General features: G+C 38.0%; 1 protein-coding gene and 1 pseudogene across 3 annotated transcripts in view; one reads left to right on the top strand and one right to left on the bottom strand.

Annotated features, from left to right (window-relative positions):
* Positions 1-4,189: 4,189 nt before the first annotated feature.
* The window catches only part of CCER1 (coiled-coil glutamate rich protein 1), a 50,103-nt gene continuing 32,392 nt past the window's right edge, over positions 4,190-21,900 (top strand). Inside the window, exons 1-3 of one of the 3 annotated variants that reach the window (XM_009425983.5) lie at positions 4,190-6,356; positions 6,876-7,016; positions 18,737-18,775. In XM_009425983.5, the coding sequence (XP_009424258.3) occupies positions 5,086-6,273 (1,188 nt within the window). In that variant the 5' untranslated portion in view covers positions 4,190-5,085 and the 3' untranslated portion in view covers positions 6,274-6,356; positions 6,876-7,016; positions 18,737-18,775. Of the gene's footprint in view, positions 6,357-6,875; positions 7,583-11,397; positions 11,457-18,736; positions 18,776-21,900 lie in introns of those variants that run through there. The other 2 variants (XM_063785989.1, XM_009425984.5) reach the window with 2 other exon arrangements.
* On the bottom strand, positions 11,843-19,530 carry LOC735321 (putative uncharacterized protein encoded by LINC00615; annotated as a pseudogene).

Here is a 21,900-nt window from a genome sequence, read left to right as displayed (position 1 = left end):
GAATCTCTATCTCAGCTTTGAAAAGCTAGAAAGGCTTAATACTTTGTACTTAGCCTTTGTGACCACAAGATGGCATTGACCCTTTGGTTTTAAAATTCTGCTGCGTGGATGTCTGCAGTAGGAAAAGGCAAGCCTGACAGAACATGTATTTTTAAGCATCAAATTGCTTTTTTTACTATTCAATTGCTATATATGTTTATTTTTCTTTAAATGTTACAGGTTATTTGCCAAGAAAAAAATGAGCACTGCGTCCTACTGCCCCAGAATACATTATACTTTAAAACTACTTATAGGCAAGCATGCATTCTATTTATTTTTGTATCACATAGCACTGTATTAGTGACATAGATGGATCTAAAAAATATTTGTTGAATTTCATTTATCTGACTGGATCGGGCATATCCAACTTTTCTCTGAAGAATTTTATTTACAAGTTTAATTGGCAGAGGTTTGCTTTTTCAAAGCCAATTGAAAAATGCTAAAGTATAACAAAAACACCCAATTCTACGCACAAGAATAAAAGGTAATTAACACTGCAACCTGGAATTGTTTAAAAATGGAATTCATGATAAAACACAAAAATGAGTTGTTTACTTGTCAGTTTGTTTTGTATAGGAATTGTTGCTGACTGTATTTTGAATGAGCTACTACTGCCATCAAGTGTTAGAATTCTTCTTTTCAAGTCACAAAAATGCACAAAAACCAACACCAAAATTGCAGTATGTTTTCAACTTAAAAACATAATGCTCTGCACAACATAAAACATAGCAGAGCCTACGCCATCATACGGCACTTATTACAATTTGAAAAAGGCCAACAGTGTCATTAAAATCTTCCAAATAAAGTAGCAACAAGTGAGTATGAACAACATATTTGACTCAATTTACTTTATATATGTGGGAAACTGATGGTAAGATTGTCTGCCTCCTGGTCTCCTGGTGTTCACACCTTTGTGTAATACCCACTCCCCCAACCCCTCCACACAGCGTGTCCACGGGGACCTGGGCCTTGCTTCTAACCCACAGACTATGGCAAAGGTGATGGAAAACCCAGGATTATGTTAAGGCAAGAATGTCAAGGCCAGGATTATCATAAACAGCCACACACTTTCACACACACACACGTGTATATGTCTGTATTTACATCTGTAACTTTCCATTTTGCTAGGAGAAACTATGGAGATTTTTTTGCCAGTTTGATGATGTGAGCAGCCCCGTTGAGGAAGCCCACAGTTCTTGCTTTGGGCAGTGTCTAAGAACTGCCCTTAGCCTCTAGGACTAGTGGGTGGCCTCAAGTCCTAAAGCTGGGCTCCAGCCAACAGAGAGCTAAAAGGCAGGGCCATCAGTCTTACAGCCACGGGGAATAAATTCTGCCAATGCCATAAATGATCTTAGGAGTGAATTTTTCTGAATTGAGCACATCAGTGAGAACTCAAACCATTCAAAATCTTAATAACAGCCTGTAGCAGTCTGTTCTCATGCTGCTAATGAAGACATACCCGAAACTGCACAATTTATAAAGAAAAAGAGGTTTAATGGACTCACAGTTCTACTTGGCTGGGGAGGCCTCACACTCATGGCAGAAGGTAAAAGAGGAGCAAAATCACGTCTTAAGTGGTGGCAGGCAAGACAGAATGTGAAGCAAGAGAAAGGTGTTTCCCCTTAGAAAACCATCAGATCTCGTGAGACTTATTCACTACCAGGAGAACAGTATGGGGAAACCACCCCCATGATTCAATTATCTCCCACTGGCTCCTTCCCACAACATGTGGGAATTATGGGAGCTACAATTCAAGATGAGATTTGGGTAGGGACACAGCCAAACCATATCACAGCCTGTTGAACCCATGGACAAAGGGCCCACTAAGATATTCCTGGACCCCTGATTCCTGAAAACCTTGAGATAATAAATGTATGTTGTTTTAAGTAACCAAGGTTGTGATCATTTGTTATGCAGCAACAGAAAGCTAATACAATATTCAACAACAGGATGAATGTGTTATATTTCAATATTGAATCAGAATATTTCATTTCATCGTATTGAAAGAATATGGGTCAATTAAAAATGTGTCCTTACATTGGTCAACAGGTACAAAGTTACAGGTAGGGAGAAGGAGTAAGTTTTGGTGTTCTAATGCACATCAAGGTGACTACAATGAACACTAATGTATTGTGTATTTCAAAATAGCTATAAGAGAGGATTTTAAATTCTCACCACAATTAAACGACAAATACTTGAAGTAATATACTAATTAGCCTAATTTGATCATTTCATAAAGTATATATATATGGAAATATCACATGGTGCCATATATATATACAATCATTTGTCACTAAAAAAATAACTATAAAAGTGTCTTTAAAAATTAATTAAATGTCTGACTTTTTGTTTAACATGCTTTAGTGGTAAATTTTCTTGGATGATTTACCAGTACATTCAAAACTTGTATTATAATTCCAATCTCTGTAAAATTAAAATTGTAATCAAAATAATAAATTGCTCCTTCTCTTAAGAAAATTCGGGCAAGCCAATAACGTGTCAATGTTGTTTAGTAGGGAGAATAAATATTCTCACCATGCAAAAGGTATACAATGCCAAGATTAACTGTATAAAGGTCACATCAACTGATCAAAAAATGATGTCCTTAATTACCTGTAAAATGAGTTAACCATCTCTTTTAAAACAAAAAGAAACTGATTGGAATTTCAACGCAGCAACATGGTCCATCTGTAATGCTCTCAATTAAAACCCATTTTTGCATAACACACATGTCCTTAGAAAAAAATAAAACTGGGCTCTCACCATTCCATTTTGAGTACACAGAGCAGGGTCAGAATAACTGCCAAAGGTGAGTCCATATCTAGAAAGGGATACTGCAGGCTAAACATGTCAGCATTCTGTACTCTGAGTCAAGCAGGGGTGTCCTCAGCAAACCACAGAGCAAATGAAATTAAATGAAGCCTGTGGATTCTACAGGTCTCAGGGCAAATGTTGGAGTCCTGATCCAAGACCCCCTATAATGTTCTCAATTTTCAGCCAGGAATGCATAAATGACCTTTGCCAGCTTCAGGGCTTTCACACATTTTGCTTTTCTGGCATTTAATGGAGCCTTATATAGACTGAAGTTCCCAGCAGGCAGTTTTCCATTTTGTGCAATTCCACTCAGCACAGAAAAGTAATAAAGGGATATACACTGAGACGGTTTTCTCTAGGACCAAGTATGGTAGCACTTTCCTTGACGTTTTACAAAGAAGGACAAGAAAAGGACACAAGCCAGGGTGGGGATGCCTATTTTTGCATCAAGAACAAGTGCCTTTACATATACTATATCACCTCTTTTAGAAGTCATGAAGTATTTACAAATAAGGATGATAGTTAACAGTTACTGAGTACTTACAGGGTACCTGCACTAAGTACTTGAAGGAATTACAGTAAGTCCTCACTTAGCATCATAGGTTCTTGGAAACTGCTACTTTTAAATGAGAAGACATATAATGAAACGTGGTTTTGTTATTGTTGTTGTTTTGCCTCAGCAACGTTATAAGGAAATGACATTGAGCAAAACATTAATATTAGAGGACCTGCTATATGCATTTAATTCTTTACACAACCGTATGGAAAAGGTAGTATAATCATGGTATGGGTAAGGAAACTGAGGCTTACAGAGATTAATAATTGGTGAGTTGAAGTTGAATCCCATTTATTTAAATTAAAACCCATATGCTTAACCACAATGCTTTAAAGGCTTCCCGTGTATATGCTGTATGGTCAGTGAAGGGACAAAAGGAAAGACAATCAGAATATTCCTCTTCCCAAGGACAAACCTGTGGTATTCATTTTGGTAATAATAATATTTGTTTAATTGAGGTACACATGTACGGTATATTACCAATAGCAAAGTACCTTCCCAAATGTTATGTCATTTAGTTATCACAAGGGTCCTACTGGGGGTTTGGTAGAACACATAGCAATGTCATTAGGAACCTAACTTTTGGGTCAAACAGGTTTAGGCTTAAATCGCAGCCTGGAAATTTGTTAGCCCCACAACCATGGGGAAATTAACCTCTCAGTTCCCTCATCTGTGACAGGTGATAAGATACGCCTACCTCTCAGGGTAGATGACAGGATTATTTGTCAGTGAGCACATGCAATAATAAATGTTTGTGGTCTTGTTTTATTTATTATGAATCCCAGTTCTCAGGAGTAAGAAGAGTTGGCACCGGCCAGAAGGTAAGAGGTTGGGCAAAGTTTTCTTTCTCCAGTAATTTTCCATGATCCCTTAGGCCCTCCAAAGGTGTAGAACGTGGGGTTTTCAAAACTCAACTTCTCCCGCCCCCACCGGGTTCAGATGAAGGCCCATCTTCTAAACCCCCGCCTCAAGGTGATACAAAGCTTTCGGATAAACTGCCTCCAGACTTGCTTGAATTGAGCAGCAGAAACCCAGCCTGGGCCCCTCTTCACCTCCCCCAAACGCTGCGTCACAAGCCCCCTGCAAATGTTCACCTGGAGCCTGGTTCCGGACAGAACCCGGCCTTGCACACAGGGAGGACGATTTCGACCCCAATTGGCTGTTGCCCTGGGTGACCAAGAACGCGGTGGGCACGCGGGAGACCACAGCCAGTATTTAAAGGCTGCCGCTGCCCTCGCCACCACAGTCCTGCCAGGACGGCGACAGTGAAGCACCTGGGTTGAGAGGGAGCAAGAGGTAACTGTGCAACCCCTGCCTCCCCCGGCCCCAGCCCGTGCCTCAGCAGAGCCGGGTGTGGCGGGGACCCGGGAGTGGGTCTCACTGCGTGTCGCCTGCCAACACCTTCCTCCCCCACCATCCTTACCCAGCCCCAGTCCCACCCAGCACACCTGGGCGAGACAACCCAGGTGCGAAGGACAAGCGATTACTACCGAAGAGCGTGCAAACCAGGAAGAGAGCAGCCTCCTGGAGAGGAAAACGTGATCCCAGGGGTAGACACGTGGCGCTGCGTGGAGAGACAGGTTGACGAGACGAGGCTCTTCTGACCGTCCTATCTGGCAAAACTTGACGACAGCTTCAGGTCGCTACCATCTGGACCTCTCGGAGCTCCCTGAACCATGACTCAGACCCTCGACACAAGGGAAGACCCTCTGAACCTGGGCGGCGGCGGCGGCTGTGGCTGTGGCTGGGCACACTCGGCCTCCTTGAGCTCCTGGTCGTCCTGCCATCGAAGGCGCCCAGGTGCTCCAGTGTACAATAGGCCGCACCGATATAGCCCCAAGACCGAGTATGGGCCCACAAGGAAGCAGCCGAAGCAACAGCACGGCCCGGGCTTTTGGTTCCAACCACCCGTGTGCTCTAACTGGGGGTGCTGGGGAGGGCCCTGGCGCCCACCCCCTCCAGGATTCCGGAAGTTCCCCTGCCCGGTGCAACTGTTTCGGGTGTATGGCCTGCACCCTCTCTGCTTTTGCTGCTGCTCCTGCTGGAGCGGGTCCTGGAACCCTGGCTGGGTGAGGCCCCCAGGCAGGAAGAAGCGCTGGGGCCGCAGAGGCCGCGGCCTGCGCCACCACCCTCGCCGCTCCTCCCCGCGGAGCCCGCCAGCGGATGTGAGCACGCTGCCGCGGCCGGTCAAGCTGTATGAGTGGAGAGAGCCTGGCATGCGAGCGCCGCCCAACACCACCCAATTCATCATGAACCAGATCTACGAGGACATGAGGCAGCAGGAGAAGGTGGAGCGTCAGCAGGAGGCGCTGCGGGCGCAGAAGGCCACGGTGAGCGGCGAGGCCTCCCCAGCCAGATCCTCCGGAAACGACGCGCCCCCTGGCGGCAGCAAGGAAACCTGGGGACTGCAGGAAACTCTGTATGGCTTTGTGCAGAATCCCTCTCTAGCGTTCAGTCCCAACCCAGAGGAAAACCAGTCTCTTGCCCCGCTGCTGGTGGAAGAAGAGGAGGAGAAGAAAAATGATGATGAGGAGGAGTATGACCAGGAGGTGTGTGATGCAAAGGAGGCGAGCGAGGAGGAAGAAGAGGTCGAAGATGAGGAAGAAGAGGTCGAAGAGGCTGAATATGTGGAGGAGGGAGAGGAGGAGGAAGAGGAGGAGCTGGAAGAGGAAGAGGAGGTCCTGGAGGAGAACGAGCAGAGAGGGGAAGAATTTCACTTGCCTCTGGAAATGCCTTTATCAATCTTCATAGAGGCTGAAGAAAAGAGAGAGAACTTTATAAGCTGCACTTTTTTAAACCCAGAGCAGATAATTCCCAAAGTGCCACAGGAATCCCTGTTCATGGCACAGGACTTTAACTGTTAGACATCAGAAAAGGGATTGAGAAAAGGGATGGAACTGATTTGAGGCTAAACTGGATTAGCAATTTATTAAAAACTGATTAAAAAGTGAGTTCCATTAATAAACAGATCTATGTAAACACCTTCTTTGGCCATTATAAAATGTTTAAAATTTGATGTGTATGTGTATGACTATGGGTGGGTGGTGGGGGAGCTTTCAAATATAATTTTACTGGAACTGATTAAAGCCCAAGTATTTTATTACTACCATTTGAATATTTTCATTTGGTGTTTTCCCCTCTAGAAAACAGAGTTGCTGTAGTTTTTTTAAATCTGGCAATGCTGAAAAAGCGTTTGTTTTTGAAACAAATTTATACAACTTGGCCACTTAATGAGCTTGGAATAAAGAGATAATTTATTACATGCGTAAGAAGCACATTCTAACGCTACTAAATGTTCACCAGTGCTCTTAACATAACTGAAGCCATTTTCAATCCCTTTATTTTTTCAACAATATTTTTCCTCATAGATTTTTCCACCATCAGAGTTCATTTTTGAGGGTTGTATTTTGTTAACCTCATTTGCAGTCTCTTGTGTCATCGCTTATTGATATTCCTTGTTCCACAGTGCTATGGATCTTCCTCAGAAGAACATGAAGTTGCTTCTGTGGAACTGGTTATCTGCCATGGCCTCAACAATCCATAATCCAGTCATGGAGAGGATTCCCCATGGTCAGAAGTCAACTTGCACATCTAGTTAAAGTCCAAGGTAACTGCAAGCAATGGAACATGGCTTAGGTTTTGAAGCCTCGTTATTGGATATAGTCTTTATCCTAAGTTCTGAGGAGCCATAAAAATAGTTTTCCAGAATGGATTTTTTTTTTTTAGATAAAAAGATTATCTACCTTTTGGGGGTGGAATATCTTATTTTGTTTTTGAATTTGTCTTTGTTATAAAGAAGAGTAAAACAAAGATGTGTAAGTGTGAGTCTGTGTGAGCTAGTTTCTGATGTCTAAACAGCAATTACCTATGGAGAATACATCATTCAAAATAATAGCTTTTGTTCAAACATTTTTAGGAAGTAATAATACATATCCTCCCGGACAGTTGATAAAAGTTCCATCCATAGCATATTTCCAGAATATCCCTAGATGATGAATTTAAACACGCCTTCTCAGAAATTAAATCTTTTGACTTTGAACCACAAGTTAGCATTTATTTGTTGAAGAGAAGAATGTGTGGTGATGTCTTACCTGAATGTTGGTTGTTACTGATATATTACAATTTTCAAGGTGATAAGCTTGAGCTATTAAATAATAAAAAGTATTAAAGTACCTTGCCTCTCATTTCTCATTATTGAAATATCACAAATCCATGCAGCAATGCTTCAGTGGCCAAAAGGATGAATAGAAGAAAGGGGGAAAAAACTTAGGAATTTTAAAATTACACCAAACATTCCAAATTGCAGTGGTGAATAACCAAAACTCTAAGAAATCATTACTTTCTACAAGATGCAATTTCTGAATGACCTATAAAATTAAAAGTAGCCATCCCTATGTGTTTTACTGTTCTAATATAGATAAGTAGAGGGAAATCAAGAATCCAGCTCCTGAAGCTAGGTAATAAATCCATGCAAGTCATAGCCCATAAATACTTTACTCATGACACTTAATCAAAAGGTCAAAGTTAAGTATGTTCTCACTGGAGAAGCCTTTTTTCATTTAGGATTGAATTTATTTACAATCCCATCTGGACATTTCTCTATTTCTTCCTGCAAAATATTTTAAATTTAAGAATTCACCACATATTAATTGCCTTCATATGCAAAGATGTTATTCACTAGTTATTTTAAGCGATGTAAACATGTGCAATGCCTCAGGAGTCTACATTCTTGTGCATGAACCATTATTCAGCAAATATTGAACTACTGGGGGCCAAGCACTGTGAACAGTGATAAGAATACAATGGTGAATAAGCAAAACCCCATTCTGACATTGTTATTGTTTAGTAGAAAAGTCAGACATTAAATGAGTTAGATGGATTGCTCATTGCAAGTGGTCTGAAGGAAATGTACCACTATAAAAACATAGATCACTAGAGAACCCAGGAGTAAGGCTGAGGATGTTTATTGTGGGCAGACGGACCCCTAAGTCTAAAGGCCAAGAGCTGAGAGGAGCTTGATGCCTTTGAGGAACTGAGGATAGAAAGACCAGCATGTCTGGAAGCAACGGCCAATGACAAGTGAGAGAAGTATGCAGAATCCATATTATCTATTCTATTGACTTTTATGCCATCCATATCTTCTGGAATAGACCCCAGCAAAAATTAATGAGAGGAGAAAACTATTAGTCATTGATGATTCTCTACCTGACTTTTTTTTTTTTTTTTTTTTTAACTAGCCAGATACTGTGATGCTTGCTTTACTAATCCTGACGGCTAATATGAAATAATTAACCCATGTCAGGGGTTGAAGGGATTGGTCATCCCGGGACACCCACCATTCTAACCAACCACTATCATGTAATGAGGGGGATCTTAGGGTTTCTTGCTCAGCATGATTGGAGCACCACAGTTCTCAACTCCCATGGAGAGCCTCTTGCACAGTCTTTAGTTTTAGAGGTATGTGTACACATGAAGAGAAAATACAATTTTCCAAAATAAATTCATTATTATTAAAATAATTTCAAACTTTATTGGGTGAGCACAGTGAGGATGAGGTGCCAGTTAGGCATTTCTTTCAAGAATGGAGCTATTCTGCCAGTTGTCAGAAAAATAACATTATAAATCATAAAACATGATTATAGGGCCTGGACTTGATAAGCATTGTTGCTGTCTATTCTGAGGTTTTTTTCTCATGTAGAGATTCTGGCATTTTCATCCTCTAGAGACTGACAGCATTTCTTGATTTGTCTTCATTACTTTGTCTCCACAGTAACTTCGAGGAATTTTATTTGACATGAAAATATTAGCCCTCTAAAGATGGTAAATACACTTGACATCTAGAGATCAACTCTGAACTCTGAGTATGATTTTATAAAATTTTAGAACATCCGTATATGAGGAAGACAGTATTTGTAACATATTTAGTTCCATTAAAATAAATGTAGAGGTGAAATAACCAATCTCCTCCAGTTAACACAAACCTACAGATCTAGGAAATAAATGATACATCTCCCATAGGTGACCTTGGGTTAAGGGAGTCGATAAGACTAAAAAAAGTCCTTAAATTACAGGGTTTTTTTAGCAGCATAATAAAATGATACATGCAGCCATGTTTTGTATTCAATAAGGTTTATGGTAATGTAAGACAACCGAAAATTACTCAATGTTGTCAAATCACCTTGGCCTTGATTATCTATATATTAAAATCGAAATCAGAATGTGGCTATCTTAGCTGTTTCAGTAGCTAAGTAGCATTTTTCTTTATTTAGTTTTAGTTAATTAGTGGAATACAGTCCAATGTCAAGGTCGGCTAATGGAAGAGAAGAAAAGATTTGGATGTGGCATGGGAAGGCCTGTATGTGTGTTGTCCTGCTGCCTAAGTGACCTGTGATGGTGGCCACTTGCCTTGGGTTTCTGTTTCCTCAGTGTTAGTGATTATACTTTATCACTTAGGTATATTGTGAAGACAAAGTACTCAATATTTAAGAAGAATTGTATTATAACTGCAAAACACTGTTGACCATTATATGTTAAACTACATTTTATAAAGTTATCTCACATAATTTCTGAACATTAGTTCAGTCTAAATTTATTAGCAAGGCCCAGAAAATCTCATAGCAATTCTATTGGGCTGACATATCAGATATTTCAGTTGTTATTAATACCACAGAACTAAGTATGAACAAGCTTGTCCTTGAAGTGTAGTTTTGGCTTCTGGTAAAATAGTGTGTAAATGGACACTTCACATGGTCTACTGCCATGATATTTAAAGTGTGGTCTATGAACCAGCAGCACTGACACCCAGGTGTTAGATCCATTGCAGAAGCCTCATGGGAATTTAATGATTTAAGACTATGGTTTATGCATTCAAAACTATCATTTATTGCTTGTGTGACCTCAGGGTTGTTACTGAAATTTTGACATCTCATTTTCCTCATCTATAGTACCTACCTCATGGATGAAATGAGATTGTAAAGACTAAGTGAGATAATAGTTACCAAGCACTCCGAACAGTGGCATTCAATACTTCCTAGTTACAATAAGTATTCAGTAAATACACAAATGAGGTCATAGACATGTTATGTGGTGTCTAAAAGTTACTTGTTAGTGATGCAAGCAACTATAAGTGTAAAATCTCCCAAAATAACAAAATGATTAATTAACTCTGCCCTATTTCCCCTAGTGTAACTCTAATCAGATACATTACCTTTGAGCTGCAGATACCATTATGCAGACTATATGAGAACCAGTTAAATCTCTAGAGTTGAACTCTTTCCCAAGATAATATTCTCTGTCCTTTATCTCCCCTCTGCCTCTGCCCTTGCCCCGGGTCAATGATGTTTCCTTTTACGGTTGACATTAATGCTCTAATGGTTGGTGCTAAGAATAACCCGTCCTTTTCCATAGAAGCAATGGATAGTTGAATGCATATTTTCAAAATAAAAATCAATGCAACTGTAATACTTGAAAAAAAAATTTGTAGTGGGTTAATAGTTTATATAAGTGATGCGATGACAATCTAACACAGGAATATTTTATGTGTATGTATATCAATATACACATTTGGTGGGAACAAATGCCTGAGTGGGATAAAATGTTATAAATGTTGCTTTGTTGCTTCTCATCTATAATTAAAGTAAAATCAAAATTTTACTTTAGAAAAATATTCATAAGAATTTATAGGTAACTTTATAGGTGTATAAGATAACTGGATATCATTCCTAATATTACCACTTTATTGAAGGTTCTGTTTTATGCTACACTTAAAATTAAGCTCATTGTAGATTAAGATACAGATACAGATATATGAAAATGCCAAACAATATTTAATGCCTGTTGTAAGTCACTTAGGTAGAACAGTTAAACTATCAAAATGTAGACGTTAGATTTCAAAACACATTTGAGTACATGCAAGGTGGTTAATATACATTATCACATTTAAACATATAACTATCCTATGAACTAATGCTTTATCTCCCTTTTTATAGATAAAATACCTGAAAATCAAAGGAAATTGTTTCGAGACCCAAGTCCTCAATTTTGTTAAAAGCTGTAGGTACACTGTGTTACTTGAACATTCTGTTATTTTATTTCAAACAACCTATCTAGAAACAAAACTTCCTTTAATAAATTTGACCTGAGTCCAAGGAGGGTAGGCACCTAGAGAGGAGATACTTAAATCCCTGTTTCAATTATAATTCTTATGCTAGCACACACAAATGTCAAGAGTGTGATATGCAAGGTGTAATTCACCCTTGCCAGGCCACTGGGCTGGAATCAGTCATCCTAGAGTATAAGTGCTTTTTGTGGTCAGGAGGAATTAGAAGAGAGTTATTTGGAGGATCAAGACACTGAAGAATATACTGCTTGAAAGGTGCTTGTATTGGTTCGAGCCCAGAGAGTGGGACCAACAAACAATACAAGGCGGTGTGGAGCAACATGCTGTTTTAACGAACGCCTGGCTGCAGGCGGGCTGAGGCCTAAGATGGCGTCAGCCCCAAGTGAGGACAGGACAGGGGTTTTATAGTCCTCTGTAAACAGGAAGTGTCCCAGTCTGACATGACTGCTACGTAGTACACGGATGGCCTCTTTCTCTATCTTCAGGGGTACATGTCTTCCGGCCAGGGTAGGTGTCTTCTGGCCAGGTAGATGTGTTCCGGGCAGCTCTCGTCCTGCTTTTGCTATCTTGCTGATGCACGCTGCTGGCGCAAGTGGTCTTGCTTCTTGGGACTGGGCCTCAAAAGGGAGGAGTTATTCATTCCCTTAAGCTTTCAGGCCCTGCGAGAATCTTTTACTGCTCTACCTATATATTGCTGCATGGTAATATGATCTAGTAGTTCTACTACAAGGGGCAGGGGGAGAGGCAGGGAGGGAGTGTTGGAGACAAATGTATTCCTGGAACAAACTACATTTAAATACTTCTCTGGCATTGCCTTAAATCAAGTATACTTTCATTTCAAGATAAATCCAGTCAAGATGGGTATAACAAGTGCAGAATTTAACTTTTAGATGTCAACCATTTTAGAAATCCGCTTACATATAAATACTTGTATAAATAGAGGTACATAGCAGAGTTTCTCTAACAGAAAAATCCTATATTCAGAAGGATGCCCAAGGGGAGTGACTGACAATTGCCCTCCTTGAATAATGGGCAGCTATAGGATACTACATAATAGAGCTAAAATGTTCTCTGTAACTATGAACACTAGGTCCTAATGCCCTACAACTTTGAGCCCCTAGTGACTTTTGACAACTTGCTAGGGTCTTTTCTCCACTGCAGATGCTATAGTACCCTAGTGGGTCTACCTTAGTATAACAAAATTATTTCCAACATGTAGACCATGCATGTATTTCTGACTCATTTCCAGCTACTAAAGTATCTATAATTATCTCAATTATTGTAAAATTTAACATACAAACAATGGCTTTAAATAAAAAGCTTGTAGACTTTGTATGTTGAAAGGTCATCAGCTCAAATCTTTTATTCCTCCCTTCTTTTTATACAGAAAATATATTAATGTTTTCTATATGAAGATCACATGCAGAACTGTTTTTTACAATTTAAAATACATGGTCGTATTTCCCTCAATAAGAAGTTCTAGTTTTAATTTAAAAAAAAAAAAATTGTCCTGCCCAGTTGCAATGGCTTATGCCTGTAATCTCAGCACTTTGGGATTGTATGAGCCCAGGAGTTTGAGACCAGCAGGGGCAACATGGAGAAACCCCATCCCTATCAAAAAAAGTAATGTTTGTTATCTGAGGCATTGTAACCCATGGCTGTGGTCTCAGCTACTCGGAAGGCTGAGGTGGAAGGATGGCTTGAGCCCAGGAGATGGTGGAGGTTGCAGTGAGCAGAGATGAAGCCACTGCACTCCAGCCTGGGTGACAGAGCAAGATGCTTACCTTGAAAAAAAAAAAAGGAAGGCTTTTGTTTTTGACCACAGATTCCACCAACTGGTCCTAGTTTTGCACTATAGGAAAATAAACAAAGGTATTATATTTCAAACACAAAAAGGACTTGGCTGTATTTGGAGTATCTTTTGGAGAAGCTCCCCTACTTATTTACACCATTGTTCATGTTACATAGGTTTTGACTTACCTTCTTTCTAGGCTGCTTGTTTCATTCTAAATCTTTTTCTTTTTCTTTTTTGGATGTTGCTTTTAGAATGGTTATTCTCAACTTAAGACACTAATCACATACTATCCATGCACTCTTCTCATGAGCTGCACACTGTATTTCTATCTAGCTATTGACCTTGTGCTGCCTAAATTCAATACTGTGATTTCAATAAATAAATACAATGCAATATTTAGTGAAGCATAGACAGTACCAAGAGTTGTAATAAAATTTTAATGATTACTGCATGTTCTCTTACTTTTTGATTTCTTTCAAATTCTATTGGTGATATTTTATTATACCAGGAAGGTTATTTTGTGTAAACTTTTAACACCTAAGACTAGAAATCCACATTTCTCTTTAAAAATTTAGATTTGACATTAACTGGCATTTTTAGCTGTTATTTAAGCTATTAATATTGGCATCTCCTGATGGTTTCAGAGGGCATTTGAAATTTGTATAATGATTGATAGTTCTGTTATCATGCATTATTTGTGTATCCTCTCCTATGAATATATTTAGATTTTTAGCATGTCACTTTTAGTCCTAGTAATTTAAGACTCTTAACTGGTGTTAATTTACCATTTATCACAAAAATTTCTATTAGACTACACATTTCATATGACATTTATCATTAAATAGTACCACCAAAAGCAGAATTTTAATGCTGCCATATATAATTACAGTTCTTATTTTTTATTAATTTTTATTGATTGCAGAATTTCCTTGAACTGGGAGATTATAATATAGGATGGCAAGCTGAGGTCAAGACTAAGTGGCTGTATATGTTCCCCTGGCAACCTCCAGTGGATTTTTCCAAAATCAATGTTCATCTTTTTTTTAAAAAGAATAATGAGTATTTAATGTTTTCCCCTAGTCTTAAAAAAATTTTGTGAATTCTACATTATTTCCTGAACAAATATTTAAATACAAAACAAATTTAATAAAATAGCTTACTTTTCTCTCCTTCACTGTCTACATTGCCTTCTTATGTAGAACTTATGCTCTACAACTATTAATATATAGTTGCCACCTAGTGGCAAAGGCAAAACATTTAAATGTAAGCTAATGATAGATGAGCTGTTGTACTATATTCACAGATGCATTTTTTAGAACACATAATACATTAATACAAATGCAAAAAGAGTACTGTAATGGTATTGTGACAAAGCACCGTATTAAGATAGATATTTAAATTATTTATTTGAATATGCTGCTATACGGCTTGGTGTTTAAAAGTTAGTATCTTTTTGAACTACAAGACTAAGCCATAAACATAAATTACCAAAGTGTGTGAAGGAAAGGGGGAAAACATTGGCCCACAAGAATCCTTGTATGTCTGTGGATTATTATTTTGATAAAGTTATAATAATTTTATTCCATGAATCATATTTTATCTAAAGGTGGTTCTACAATACTTCTGTCTATTCAAATTCCTTTTGACAGTAACACCACTAATTAACATTCACAATCTGCACTGACAGTGTATTTGTTTTCCTTTAAATAGTGACAATAAACAAGACAATTATCAAATTTGAAATTGCTAAACTAAATAATGCTTAACACTTTAATCTCAAGCAATAAAAATGAGAGTATGTATCCATTGGCCTGGTGGTGAAAGCAGGACTTGTGATAGTCAATCACCTCCTGGGACTCAAACACGGTGTAATCTGTTAATGATCATGGCCACAAATTAGAGTACATCTTGTTAGGGAAAGAAACAAACTTGCTTGTTTGTTGGTCTGGCACCCAGAAGATAATTAATATTTTTATTGCTGCCTGATTCCCAGCTCTTTCCAGCTGCTATCTAGGTCTAGTGGGAGCACAAATCAATGCTACGAGTGGGCTCTGCCTTAGCCTGAGAGATAGTTTCTGCCTTTACAACTGCCTTAGTGATGCATTCATCAGTTCTTCCACAGCGCTTCTAGAAAGAGGTGCTCTGTACTTCTTGCTTTGTACTTCCTTAACACTTCACTTTATTGATACTTCCATTATCCTTTCTAAATTATCGTTAATTACCTGTGCTTCTCTTCTGTCTAAAAAAGGTTATAGGTCAAGGAATTGATCATCTTTCTACTTCCAGTGCACAATCTTGCACATAAGAAGCCCTTAATACATAATTTCAATATTTGAAAAAAGAATAAAATAAAAATAAATCTATGAAATGATCTATGATTCTTAGGTAGTTCCAACAGAGAAGCATAATTACTTATCCATGTGTGTACTAAAACCTACTTCATTAGGAGAGCAGAAGAAAGAGTAAGTAGAGACTCAGCCACATCTCTTGTACTCTAAACTGTGTGGTATAATAGCCCTGTCCTCATGCATAGATTTGCACAGGAACTGAACACAAAATTTTTTAATGTAACAAGAAGCTCTTAGTTCCAACTTGCTGGGCCACAGAATCACCATGAGTATAAACCATCTTAAAAATGCTCATGGCAATGTTCCTGTTTCTAAAAGGCACATGAAAATACATTTTTAGATTATTATAATTTTACAATTTGGAGTACCTGGTGAAGCTTAACATAGCCAACACTTATTTTATTCTGTTTCACTTTGCTGAGTGTTTACCTTGTGTAGGACCTGTGCTAAGAACATATGCTTAGTTTAGCAGTGAGAAAGCCAATGCTAAGAGCTCTTGACCAAGTTACCCAGGATCCCACAGATAATAGGTGAAAGAGGTTGGAAACCACATAGTCTGTTTCCTTATATCATTAAGTCCACTCTGAAATGGATGGGAGTGTGATGAAATCTTAGATTCAGTTCAGATTATTCAAGGACATAACTTTGAGTCAATAGCCAAAGCTAAACTTTTGCAGTCATACCGCATATTGTAATGCTGTCCTGGAAAAAGTGCTGAGTCTCAGTAATTGATGTCCAAAAGTTCTGTGATAAATTATTTATGTGATGAGACATTTTAAAGAGAGTAAAGAAGCAGAGTGCAAAACTGTGCTAGAATATTCACATCATTAAAACGGTTCCCTGGCCCCTTTTCCCTTTCTTCTAAGGTGAAAGTATAAAGTTCACTCTGATTGCAGAATTCTTAATTCTCTAAATTAGGAATCAGCCTTTACTAATGGAAGTAGGTAGAAATGGAAAACTGCTAGCTACTGGCAGGAGAAGAGCCCAAGAGCTGCTATGTGGCAGTCACAATTAGGAAAAAAATAAAATACAGTATAAAAGCAAAGTAATAGCACTATCTGGAGGTCTGTTGAAAGAAAATGGATATAATGAAGAATGAAAGTTAAAGGTTGAAAAGATTTGCCATGAAAGTATCAAATTTCAGGGCAGGCAAAAATCTAAATAGACAATATGGATTAGATTTAGTAAGAAATAAGAACTCGTCTAAGAACACTATTATAGGTAAGATATTATAACTCCTATTTCACTAAAAGTACCATCAGATTCAGCCAGAAGTAAAGGAAAAGACAGAGAGTTTAAATGTTGGTGTACCTTAAAACATATTCACCTTGCAAAGTGAAGATAATTAGTGCTTCTTGAATTTAGCGTAGCTAAGGAATGTTACAGATGGATTGCCAAATAATTTAAATGATTTTAATAAGCAGGGATAAAATACCAAGTTTACTTATCCAGGTATATAAATTCATCTTAGTTCATCAAAGAATCTTTTCTATTCCATGATCAAATATACTACTGATTTCTAAAATTTTATATCTATATATAGAGAGATATACACACAATATGTATATATATACACAAAATAAATAATTACATACATATAATTTCATATGACATAACAGTTTCCTTTGGTGTACCACTAGCTCTTGATTATCTATCAAGATGATTATGGCAGGGATAATCTCAAAAGGGATAGAATAATTCATATTTACCTTTACCTTACAAAGATTAACTATGCCTTCTACAGTAGACTCATTTTTTTTGTGAGAGGGTTATAGATTCTATAAGCATATACTTAAAGCAGGGGACAGGCCTAATTTGAGGGGCTATTTATTCATTCATTTACCCATTGTGTCGCATGTTCCTTCTAAATGCCAGGCATTCTTCTAAATGCTATTGATACATCTAGGAGTTATATTCAAATTGTTTAACCACTGGTTCTACGGGCACCAAGTAATCAGAACAGACACTGCTCAAATAGCACCTCAGGAATAATTGTATATAAAAATACTCACTGTTACCAAGAGGTTTTCCACTTAATGGGGAAGACTGAGTTAACAGGCAGTCACTAGCCAGTTTGACAACTGTTCTAATAATTGTAAACACAGCATACATAAAACTTTTTCAAATAATCCCTTAAGTTTTTCCCTATTAGACTCTTGCCTACTTTATAATCTTGATGCATTAAAATTTATGATCCAAAAGTATCTAATTAACCAAAAATTATCTTCAGAGCATGTGATTTAATTTAAAATTATACTTTGACTTTTTAGAAAGTTGATTTTGAAATTAGTAGCTTGTTTTTATAAAACAAAACATAAATTTTTCATGGCTGCTAAAGTATCCATTTCAACTTAAAGATATGTTGCATTCTTTCAAGTTCCCATATCTGCAACATAGCATGTAAAGATTATAACGTGGATCATATTTTATGTTAAATGTGCTTACAGAAAATGCAGTGATTCTCTAAGACATTTATCAAAAACATCAGAAATTCAAGTACAGTAAAATAACCCATTTTACTTGAATGAACCAACTAAATTATTTCCCACTTTACTTGCTCTCATTTGGAGATCTTGTTATAAATTCTCAGAAACAAATAAATGAGTTTAAGGAGAAACATCTTTGTTAATTTCTGAGGCTTAATTGAGATAGAAATTCTTTTACATGTAAGAATCTTAACAATTGTACTAATTACAACTATTATTTTTAATTGTAAAAATTGTCAAAAATATAAGTTTTATACTCATAATCAAATGGACATCTATTTTGTAAAAAATTCTATATTCAAAAATCTCTCTGGATATGGAGAAAGTCATTAAAATCAAGCCCTAATGAATAAACAAAAGCTACATGCAGTTCTGTGTTAGAAATAACAATAAAATTGTGCACAAGCACACTTTCTAGGTCTACAAGGTAGTCTATTTTTCCTAGGTGGCCCACCGCATTTGCTGAAATATGACAGAGTTTTGCATATTTTTTTTCCTTAAATACATACGCCATTAGATATTACGCAGCATATGTGGTGCATTGCAGATGTTACATTAACTCTTGTTAATTTCCCCTAGGTGGCGATCTTTTCAAAGAAGCTGTACAGGCACTTCCATGTAAGAAAATTGAGTTAATATAAATGTATATATACCCCACTCTAGCTGTTAATAATACTACCTTCATCTACACAGAAGGGAAATACAATTTTTTGGGGGGGACACAATATAAATTTAAAGCCTCTTCTCAAAAACCTTATAAAACTGGATATATAGATATTATCTACTTTAAGAACTTAAATGTCTGTTGGAGAAAAGATATTTCAAAAACGTTAGTTCTGGGATATTGGTTAATTATGGATGTAGCATGATAAATCATACTAAAATTTTAGTTTCTGGACTCATTGCTTACAGCTTTTTTTCCTAAAACTCCAACATTGTTGTTTAATGAAATAACAATGGGTTTCATCCACCTCTTTAGAGTTATAATAGTTATTGCTGTTTTTCATGCTGTTCATAGCTGCTCTTTTGTGACAGCTCCTTTAGGTGGGATACCCCACTGGTGAATGAAACAGGTGACTAGGAAAGGTTAAGCCCGCTTACATCTTAGCCCATTCCGTAATATATTGAAAGACAGGAGGAGACATTAAAATAGAAAAACAGACTACTTAGATGTAGATAAATGATATGGAGCAGAAAATATTCTAAAATTCAGAAGAAAAAGACCTTTCTTCCTATTCAGGGAGTCTCCTTACTTCTATATTTATATAGAACATATAAACCTTCTGAGACACTCACCTATACACACTTGACATTTGTATATATAAACTTAGCCTTCCTCTGCTTTGGAACATCACCTCTTGCTTTTGCTTCATTTGTTATTTTAAATTTTCCCTTTCTCCACCCTAAGGCTTTTAACTGTCAAGAGATGTGAGGCTGGCAGTGATGACGCATGACTGCAGCTTCCTTCTCCTAAATGCAGCCACAGAGCAATCAAAGATTCCCATAAGCCTTCCAAAAAAAAAAGCGTATAGAATTAAAATAACGATATTTGCTATTTGCAAAGAAACTTTATATTAATTATGTACTTTGACATTTGCAACAGCCCTGAGCAGTCAAAAAGCAGGAATCATCATCATCCCCATTTTACAGATAAACCAGAGAAGAATTAAGGTCTTTCATTAGAGTTAAAAAGTTGGCCACTGGAAACCCAAGACTCAAAGAATTTTCTGATTCCTTTGTAAGTTCACTAATGTTTTGGCTGTAACCAGCTCTTCACAATGAGACTCATACTATGTCTCCACTGCCTTCCCATGGCTTCATCCTGCTCACAAATAACATGAGTTTACTCCTGTATTCACTATGAGGAGTGGTTTCAAATTTGAAGTGAAGTCTCTAAATAGCCCCTGGGAAAGGATTTATTGAAGCAACTTATAAGAACCTCTCAACTCTATGTTTGGTACCCTGAGCAGAGGCCATGGGCAATAGAATTAAGCACTGGAGTTCAGTGTACTTACTAAAATTTTGGCCAGAGTTCCATTTGGATCTTTGACAGACTAACTTCCTGTATCTTGCAAACTTACCCTTGGCCACTTTTCAAAATGTTAAGTTCATCAGCTCCATTATCTCAATGTATGAATCCATCCTCCCATAAAGTCTTGTTGATGTTCCTTTTTCCCAACTCTTCACCATTGCCTGCCTTCTCTACTCTTTCCACTGTGACCTTTGGAAACCTCCAATCAGAACCAGCTGCAAAATTTGTGGAGCCCAGCGCAAAATGTCGACGCAAGCCTCTTTGTACAAAAAGTAGGCAAAAAAAAAAAAAAAATTCACTTTCCTCCTGTGATTTATCTCTAAACCAGTTATGTGGCATTTTTGTTCTTTTGTTTTGTTATTTAATCTCATGCTCTTTGGGGCATGGAAATACATGCGAGGCAAGTGCAAACCCTCACAGGTACCTGGGTCCTGCCCACAACTCAAACTGTGGGGCTCATACACCTGATCTTGTCCCTTCCCAGACCCATGCTTAGGCCTCCACTATGGGTAGCAGTGGTCATTGCGCAGGTGAGGGGGAGCAGATAGCTGTGATTCTGTCCTGAGAAGGTGAGGAGGCGGGAAAGCAGTGGAAAGGCAGTACCACAGGTGAGCCAAGATTCCAAGTTCTGGCACATCCACTAATATTCCATCAGATTCCATTTACAGAACACAAATTCCAAGATAATTTTGTTAAGAATTTCAAGATATGTCCACAGAGCATTAAGCCCCAAAAGCAGGGTCCCTTTTATAGAGTGAGGCTCTATTTGAGGGCACTGAGAGCAGTCAAGAAATTGTGCCTGCCCCTTCCACAATAAATGGCTTTCCCCACATTCTCAACCATTTTACAGATCAGATCTCTGTCTTACTGAAATCTGGTGCTCCTCAGAGGTATTTGGTTCCTAGGAATCTGCCAGAGCATGCATTGCTTCTTCTCTCATGCTCATGGGAACTGGAGGAAAGGGAAGCAGGAAGAATTTTCAACTTCACAATGCTTACTCACTTATAAAGCATTACTCTTTCTACCTAATGTCAATGAGGTGCATATCCTGACTGTGGTTCCACTACACTCTACGACTTTTCATCAGTCAGCCTCCTGTATTCTATTCCCCCTTTCACTGATTATTTCTTTGCCTCTAGAGTACAATCTTCTTCTCACCCTCAAACCTTGTCATCCTCCAGCTATGTTGAAAATCCATGCAACAATCTCTGTCATGGGCCTTTGACCGCAGCCCCATTGCTCTTCAACTCCACTTTAATAACTTAATTTTGAGGTTATATCTTGCACCTTGACATAGCCAAGAGGCACTAGAACTAGGAAATCTTACATTTTAACCTCCTGTTCTTTGACAATTTTCCCCTGTTGTGTTCTCTAACCCTTTACTGTCCTAAAGACTGACACAACTTTTTAGGGGAGAGAAAAAGATTATTTGGATGCAATAGAGATAGGATTTTATTTTCTCTCAAGGATTTTAAATCATCACATATCAAATGCCCAATGTCATATGTTTTGTATCTTTGTAGTAGATTTCATGTATGTTTGATAGTATTATCACATTTCCAACAATTTTATATGCATACTACTGACACACAAACATGCACACACACTTTGATTCTGGAAATTTAAGGTGAAGGAGCACAGGCTTTCTTTCCACTCTCCATCCTGCTAACTCTCCAGATAAGTTCATTACAAATTTTCTTTGAAATTGAAA

The sequence above is a fragment of the Pan troglodytes genome, chromosome 10 (genome assembly GCF_028858775.2).
Source record: "Pan troglodytes isolate AG18354 chromosome 10, NHGRI_mPanTro3-v2.0_pri, whole genome shotgun sequence".
Lineage (NCBI taxonomy): Eukaryota > Metazoa > Chordata > Mammalia > Primates > Hominidae > Pan > Pan troglodytes.
The sequence above is the reverse complement of the archived record's forward strand: the minus strand, read 5'-3'. Positions and strand labels throughout refer to the sequence as shown.